The 8761-nt window shown below is 46.3% G+C and overlaps 1 protein-coding gene across 1 annotated transcript; it reads right to left on the bottom strand.

Annotated features, from left to right (window-relative positions):
- Window positions 1-659: 659 nt before the first annotated feature.
- POLR3H (RNA polymerase III subunit H) lies at window positions 660-7901 on the bottom strand. Its single transcript, XM_064453441.1, has 7 exons — window positions 7746-7901; window positions 7238-7365; window positions 5820-5916; window positions 4086-4172; window positions 3023-3086; window positions 2189-2396; window positions 660-1532 (listed from the first exon to the last, which is right to left on the bottom strand). The coding sequence occupies exons 2-7, from the start codon at window positions 7346-7348 to the stop codon at window positions 1479-1481; spliced, it is 621 nt and encodes a 206-aa protein (XP_064309511.1). The 5' UTR covers window positions 7349-7365; window positions 7746-7901; the 3' UTR covers window positions 660-1478.
- Between the last annotated feature and the right edge of the window lie 860 nt (window positions 7902-8761).

Raw genomic sequence — 8761 nt, 5'->3', positions numbered from 1 at the left:
ACTACCTCAGAACAGCCTGTGTGCGGAAGCCTCTCCAGCTGTTAAGGCTCTAACTTGCTTCACCTGAATTCCCACCTCTACGAGTGGCTGAGGTGTTCTGCAAACTGTTTCTGCCAGGTCTAGCTGATGGCACATCCGAGCACTGCCGCTCCACAGCCGGCATTCAGTATGCTCCTTGTCTGAGCAGATGGACCTCAGTTACTATGTGAACCTAAAGCATTCTAGGCTCCCTTTTAATTAGGGCAATGCACCAGGAATAACAGCTCAGAATTACGGGGTTCTAACGATGCTGCAGGGAGGGCGCTGGTGACTCAGGCTTTGTTTTCACAGTTGGAGGTTAAGCAGACCCACTATCCCAGGGAATTATAGCCCCTTCCTGCCAAATGTGGCTGGCTTTGTCATTACATGCAACATCACTCTCCTGGCACTGGGCCCTGCATAGATTTTACTCCCTGTTTTGTTCCCCCCTTTCCTTTCAGTGCTGTCAGGGAGGGTGATGGCAATTGTTTGTTATTGGCTGTTCGAGCAGAGCAAAGCGTTGGTCTCAACGCTCTCTGCCTTGAAATTCAAGTAGCTAGACTGCAGGAGGCAACTTTTTTCTTCCTGCTAGGCAGGAAGCTAATAGTTCCCCCACACATTGTACAGGAAGACAGGCTGTGTGCCTTTTACCATTTATTCCATTTCTGCTATTAACACACCCCTGACAAACAAGTATTTAACTTGCTCAAAGCAGCCTTGGTCCATTTCAGTTCATGATTATGTATTTTCAGGCAAACTCCCACAAAGTTTAGCTCACTCTACATAAATACAGCTCCCCAAATCAAGTATTTCCATTCAGCACAACGAGCAGCCTGTAGCCTTCCACAGTGGTCATCCTCACAGAGCCTAAGCTACCTTTGGGTACGTTACTGTCATTCCAGTTCTCTTTGGCTGACTTAATCCATGGGTTTAGCGTGCATTCTTAGCGGAACACTACCACCACCTCCCCTGCCCTCCCAGCAGCAGCATTTTCTAAGTCTCGAGAACACCACACCTCTATTAGCTCTGGTCTTTTGCTGCTTCTTCTCTGTTTCCTGTCAAAAGAAGGGCAGGTTTCTACCCCTCTGAGATCAAGTTTTCAGCCCAAGGAAGCAATACTTCTTGACAGGCATTCTCTCCTGCTTTCAACTCCCTTCTTAATTCAGGCAAGTGAAGACCTCCCCAGTTTTCCCTCCAGGGCAGGAGACCAAAGCTCCAGCTGAGTTTGTTGCTGCTGCGCTCGAGCCTTTTTGTGCCTGTAAATTCACTTCTACAGACGAGCGAAGACATTTCTTGAAAGCGACTGTCTCGATCTGGCAGGTTGGAAGCTGACGGGGAAACAGAGAATGGCAGGTCTAATTTCTCATTCAGCTTCAGAGGAGCAATGAGCACCAGCAGGATCCCATATTCCCCCAAACATCCACCGGAAAGACTTTCTGTGGAGCAGGCTCTGGCTGCAGCTAACTGTTTGTCCACCACGACAGGAGGCCCAGGCCTGGCTCACTGATTGATCCCTGTTCAGAGACAAGAAGAGAGCATGCTATTGTAAACTGCAAAGAGAATAGAGTAAATGCATAATGATATAAAATCTCTCCCCACATTATGGACAAGGTATTCACTTTTTTCTTATCAGAGCTTGCCCAGCACTTGCGCAGACTCCTTTAAACCTCGACAACACTACACCAAATGTTCAACGCTTGAAAATCAAGCACTTGCCCATTCCACCCCAAGTGTCCCAACATCCAGTTGTAAGAAAACACAGCTTTAATCAGCTCAGATCCGCTGCCTCTTGCACTGTACTCAGGTTGGTCTTACACCAAAACACCGTGTGGGAAAGACTGTTGAGCTGCTGTTTAACCTTGGTGTGGCTCTCCCAGCTCCGTGCTCCTCCTGTGCTCACTCCCTACCTGCAGGTCCTACATCCATGGTCTGCTTTAAGTCCGGGGGAACTCCAAGAACAACCACAAAGTCCTCCAATGAAAACACACAGCAAACACAGCACAACCATAAGAATAATCTCATTTCTCCCCTTTTCCACTCCTTTCATTTTGTGACTCTGTTTGCTCCACACTCAGCTTAAAGCCATCAGTTCCTTGCGAAAGGGATGCTATTTTAGACATAGAATAAAGCACAGCATTCACAAGGCTATATGAATTATGCACATAGTTACCACAAGAGTGTAGGGTGCCTCTTTCTTCTGGACTTCTTCTGTGGCATTTGAAGTGGAAGCCTCTGCAGAGCTCGGACCTGTTGGTGATGTATCAACAAATGTTTCGTCCACGACTCGGAAGCGGATCTCCTCCCCAATGTCCATGTAAAGGTCGTGCGCCCCTTCTTCTGTCTCATATTCCCACACCCACACCTGCTCTGCTTCATCGCTGGCCACGCCAATGGTTAAGGATGGAAGCAATCAGTATTCCGCCTGGCAGATCGCTGCCTGACAGTTTTGAGAATGGACTCAATTCCAAGCCTTTTCACAGTTATTTCTCACACCATGATGTGCTGCTCTAGGACATCATCTGCACAGCCCAGGACCCCTGCCTCCTTTCTGATTTTCCTGCTTCACGGTGTATGCTGCCAGGCAGAGTTGGGGTTACCTCCGCCCCCCAAAAAACCCACCCAAAAACCCAAACCAAACAAAACCCCAGAAGACATCGCTTACCACAAATAAGTATGTTAGACACACCATGTACCTAGACATTACATGATGTGGTAAACCAGCATTCTGTCTTCAGCAGCAGCCAAGACTAGAGGCAGGGATTACAATGCGGTTGTTCGGGGGACGTGGCCATTCATTTCTATCAGCGGGCACAATGGTCCTGCAAAACCTAGTAAGCGTGAGGCCTGTCTAGCTGTGATAACAGTCTGCGGGACTTGCCTGACACAACAGCTTAGCTTCTGCCACTGAGCACCTTCATTGTTGCAGTAGTGAATGCCTGCGGGCCACCACTGCACAATCTTTTGAAATGAAGTAATAAAGTTATCAAAGGTGATCAAAGGATACAACTTAGCTGGCTGCTGCAGGGATTCTGGTGGGATGACAATATCATCAAAGAATCCAATAGAAACTGTGGAGAAAACCTGATTAAGACTGAAATGATCCTTCACAAATGATGCACCACAATGATTCCTAAACCACATTTCTAGACTCATCCTCCTTCCTTTTTCAGGAAGGACATCTGAGATCACGCAGGAATTATTCTTTGAGCCACAATGCTCAATTTCAGTTGGCAGCAAAGCAGCCTCCCAGCTGAAAGTACATACAGCAACAGAGGGCACAGTCTTCATGCCCGCTGGGAAAGGAAAAGGCTGTTTGGAGCAGGACTGGAAATGAAAGCGTTCCAAGAAATGAGTCAGATGCTATAGAGGTCTGTGACAGAAAAGAGCTTAGAAATCACAGATGTAACATGTTAAATAAAGACCAATATAAAGTCAGAACAGCCCCCGCCTTCCCCTTGAGATTTCATGATGCTGAATTTTATGAGAGAGTGGACACACCCCAATTCAGCAACAAATGCAGCCGAGATAATCTTATTGCCCTAATGTAACAACTGAGCAGAGGAAGCTCACTTGCATGGAAGACTCCTACAAGAAAGGAATGCAACTCATCAATTATGTATTCCATGAATCTGACAGCACTTTGTGCTCACAAAGATGTCTCCCTGCCGTGTTTTCAGGTACAGGAAATGATCACGAATTCGCACAGAACTGTAGGGAAGTTATATCAGACCAACACGAGCCGATACTACCACTTTAAAAAAAACCCCACAATTTCTGTTAACTGAAGCGAGAAGATGAATCCAGTCTACGCTCCAGACAGGCTTGCCTGGTCTTCTTGGGCAAGCACATGAATGACAGAAGGAAAGGGGAGTGCAGACAAAACCATCAAGGGCAGGGGAAGCTGCCAGGCTCAAACTACCAACCACCCTCAGGTCAGAGCAGCGCTGGAGGACAGTAACAGCCTTTAACCAGCCTACAGACAGCACTGTACAACCTGAAATCAGTGTCTCAGCAGACCCAAGAGCTCTGCAGCTCTTGTGTCCCTAACGTTAGAAGTTGTGGTTTACCGTGAACGCCATCCTGGCTGCAGCTTTTAATCTGCCCAATCAGAATCTCATCCAGGAAGGGATGGAAGACCACATAGCGGAAATGCACTTAAAAGAAAACAGATCATTAATGTTATGTCTGTGTTAGTGAACTATACTCTTTCCACAGGGTGGCAGCCATTAAAACAAAATCCCACATCCTATATGCCCTCTAAAACGCTTACCTGGTTTCCTTTGCATTTTCCTTACAGGCACTGATTAGATAGAAAAATGGGAATAAGAGTTCTGATTCCTAATTGTTTTGTGTGCATGATAATAGCTATCGATCAGCAGCTGCCTGTTCTCTGCTCTTCAAGCTTGCAAGAGTTTAAGTTCACATAATGAAACTATAAATGAAGAGGATGGAGCAGAACCTCTGCTTTAATTATGATGTGAGTGTTCCTGCACAATGCTTCACAGCCAAGAATATCTGTTGAAATTACACTTTCTCATAATACTTCTGCTTCTTCTACCTTTGTCAGCAATGCTGTATCTCCTTCAAATGAAATATTTGCTATCAAATATTATCAGAGTAAATAAAATTCTCTAACATAACTGCATTTTTCATCCAGGTTAAATAAAATTATGTTTCTAACATAATTTATAAATTATAAGAATGCTATACTAGGACAACCTTAGCCAAACAATGCTTATGAGCAATTCAACATAATTTTAGCTGTCCATACTCTGTGCTCCTCTTTTACATAAAATCAGGCAGCACATTAGAGAAAGAGTTATTACCAGACACAGCGGGATTTACCGAAGTGCTACCCCAGATTCTGGAAGGAGGAGACCTTTTTCCAAGCTCATAGAGAACAGATCCTCTTGCTTCAGTTCAAGGAGTCACTCAAAGTTAAGAAGCTGAATGGAGATGAAAGCAAGCAGGAAAGCCTGCCATCGTCCTTCAGTATTAGAGAAGTTTTTATTTGCAGGGAGCTCTTTTACAGTTAAAATTTAGACAAGAGGAGTCACATACGGTCAGTCCAGTTCCCTTCTAACAGGAAACATTTCATTTGTTCAAGACACGCTTCCACACTGAAAACTGAAGCTAGAAAAAACGCATCTCCTTCCAGTTTAAAGGAACTTACTTTAACTTTTAAAAATATATGAAATTTGCTTTTATGCATTTACTTGCAATTTTTACTCAGACGGATTTGCCAAAAGTCAAAGTAAAGAAATCAGTCATTTCTTATTAAAAAAAAAAAGTCACTGGAAATGTATGCTGAACCAGATCTGTCTAAGTCTCAAACAAAAATGTAGCAAAACTTCCAGCTAGAAAACCAGCATCAAACGCTGCGCAAATGTTATATTTAGAAATGTTTCAGCATTCTAGCTAGGGAAAATAGGCTTCAAAAAGAAAAAATGCTAGAGAACACAGAAGAATTAATGCAACTTATTTTCTATGTGCAGATTTCCAATCACTTTAAATTAAATTAAACCTTTCCTTACCCCACACTTATGGCTCTAATTGTAAGGCAGAGGTGGACTGTGGGAGAAGGCAAACAGGGCTGGCTATTTAAAGATGTATTTGTACCCCCAAAAAATGCAAAGGAAAGACTTTTGCCACGTTCTTCTTGCCTTCCTAACAGGAACAGAGTTATGGCTATGAACTTCAGTAAGTTCCTTTAAACTTACTTTCCCTAACAATTGAACTTAGTTTACATTTTCAGATCACTAAGATTCTGCAAAACTATGTAAGTGAGGACAAGACTATACCTTTGGTATGTGATGCACCATCTCCAGGGAATATGTATGAATCTTCCAGCTTTGTGATATCATACAGACAGATACAGAGGCCAACATTGTATACAACCTGCTCAAAAAAAAAAATTAAAAAGCAATAAATCAAGCAACCCACTGGGTTACATCAAGCAAACCATCAAACTTATACGCTGCACACACCTTTTCAAAAGAAGGCAACAGAAGGGTGGCAAGATGGGAGGGAGGCTGTTTTGGTACTCTCCTTCAACGGCCCCAGCCCTAACCACGCTGCGTTGTAGGGGAAGCCCAAACATATTCAAGGGTTATGGGAGGATGTGTTTTCATCGGCACTGCAAAGAGCACCACTACAAACATAAACCTTCGGGATAACGGTCACCAGCAGAACTTGACCTGCCAAGATAGTAAATAGTAGCCCACAGACATCGTTTACCAGCCCCACAGCTTGTCCAAAGCCTAAAGATACTTTTTGCTCGAGTTACGCTCTCAGAAGCTTCTGGGCTTGCCTTTGTCTTAAATTATATTTGCTCTGGGGAGAGATGAGAAGAACTCTTGGTTTCTCTGCTACTTCTGAGATGGCTTCACAGCCTACAGAATTTGAGGCACCTACTAGTCATGAGTGGATGAGGGAAGAGTTTTGCTTTTCATAACCTCTCTGTATAATCTGCTGTTCACAACCCTCAAACACTTCAGGTTGCTCTCTTGAGCTCCGTTCACAAACTGCGTTTTGAGTTTTGCACCTGCCTCGTGCTGAAAGCTAGATGCTAATCACAGTCCCAGGGGCTACACTGGGAAACGGTGACCCCCTGGCCTCCAACGTAACACTTTTTAATATCCTACACCAAAGACAAACTTCTTACTGCTACATTGTATTTCAAGTACTAAGCACAGACCAAGTCAGCTACTAACACCTTCATTCTGTTCCAGTATTACTGTTCTACGTTTGTTTACATCATCTTTCTTGGGAGCTGTGGGTTTGAATCCCATGTGATTCAACAGAGGCTTTAAAGGTTGGACAAGATGATCCCTAAGGTCCCTTCCAAACTGGGATTCTGGGATTCTGTGATCTTTTTTAAAGTTTCCCCCCACTGGATGGATTAGTTTACATCAGTTTTTCAGACTGCATTTCAGATTGCTACTCTACATGCAAACCAGCAGTTACTGTAGCTTCTCTTCCATGCTCCTCTGCCCCATCTGGCACCTCGGAATCCTCCCATTACAGCATTAGCCATTAGAAAAAAGTCCCCTTTGAGATGATACATGGCTGTCCCTTTTAGTCTCTGATATTTCAGTCTCTGGGGATGGCCTTTGCATCTAAACTATTCTGATACCTAACCCACAGATCTCATTAGGAACAAATAAAAGGAAGGGACATTATTACCCCTGCATCAACCTATACATGACCCATGCTTTACCTTATTGGCCAATTTCTTGTTTAGCTCTTCTGCAATGGATTCATTCAGTTTCCTTTCAAACTGCCAGGGAGGAATTCTTACTGTGTCAGTCATCTCTACCAGGACAAACATGGTGGCAGTGAGCGCCTCTGAGGAGAGAGAAAGCCACCAACAGCTTCAGGAACTGGAGCACTGCATGGGCAACTAAGACCCCTAACAACTGATGCGGGGCGGGCCTAGGAAACCACCGGAGCTTAGTGGGGCAGCACCCTGGCCATCCCAAAACCGGGGGGTGGGGGGGTGGGGGGTTGAAGGCGGCCGCACAGCTGCCGTTGGAGGGGAGGGGCACACGACTGAAGGCGGCCACACAACCGCTGTGGGGGGAGGGCGGCCACGCAGGCACCGTTGTAGGGAAGCGGGGAGAGCGCACCAAGAGCCGCACAGCTCAGAGGAGCGGGCCTGCCGGAGAGTAGGCCGGGAACGGGTAAGCCCGGCGAGGCCGGCACCCCGCCGGCCCTCACTCACCCACCTGCCGCACTGCCGAGAACCGCCGCGCGCTCCCCGGCCTCACGGTACTTCCGGCGCCTCAGCCAATCGCTCTCGGAGGGCGTCCTGATTGACGCGGGGCGGAGCCCTGTCGCGCCGCGCCGGGCGAAGCGAAGCAACCCGGCCCGCAGCCGCCATTTCGTCCGTCCTCAGTGTGGGGCGGGGCCCCGGCCGGGTATCCGGCTTACCGGTGCAGGTCCGGGCGCGGCGGGACGGGCCGTGGTGGTGCCTGTGTGTCTGATGGCCTCTGTCAGGCGGGTGGTTTTGGTCAATATGCACGTAGAAAAGCCCTCAGCCATCGGGCGGCCTGCTCAGGGCTGCTCTGTACCTGTCCTTTCCCCACCTCAGGTGTTTCCCTGGGTGGTGGCTGCCAAGCAGCAGCTATTGTTTCACCTGAAACAATTCACAATTGCAGTTACTGGCATTTCACTTACTGTTTTCATAAGCTTCAGTCCTGATAGGGCATCAGAGATCAAAAGTTTGCGTCTCTCAGAGTCAACACTTCAGCTATTTGCCTACCTATGCAGCAAGACTGGGTGGGTTTGTACCCCCTTGTGTCTGCAATGCATTCTTCACAGTGGTGACTGCCCAATTCTTAAGGTTATCATCAGGTACAAATCGGCATCACACAGAGCTGTAATCATTCTGGGTGTTAATTTAAAAAAAAAAAAATCCACATGGTGTGATTTTGCAGGCCTTGGTGACTTCTGCAGCAAGGTAAACAGTGTGAGGGATGGCAGAAAACGGGGGTGTGCTGATGTCTGAAATTTGTTGGGAAAAAATGAAAGGAGGTTGTTTGAAGTATGTTTAAAAGCAGATTCACCAGGAAGACCAAACATCCCTGGCTGACAGTCAAAACTGCACTGTCAGCATAATGGCTTTGATGCGAAGGCTAAGTGTGTCATCCCACACCCCCCAGTAGCACATAGTGGGACTTTAATGAGTGTTTTAGATAAGAAGTCATTAAATGTTGAGCTGTCTTGGAGCGGGAAGGGGAAA

This window comes from Phalacrocorax carbo, chromosome 1, assembly GCF_963921805.1.
Source record: "Phalacrocorax carbo chromosome 1, bPhaCar2.1, whole genome shotgun sequence".
Taxonomy (NCBI): domain Eukaryota; kingdom Metazoa; phylum Chordata; class Aves; order Suliformes; family Phalacrocoracidae; genus Phalacrocorax; species Phalacrocorax carbo.
The sequence above is the reverse complement of the archived record's forward strand: the minus strand, read 5'-3'. Positions and strand labels throughout refer to the sequence as shown.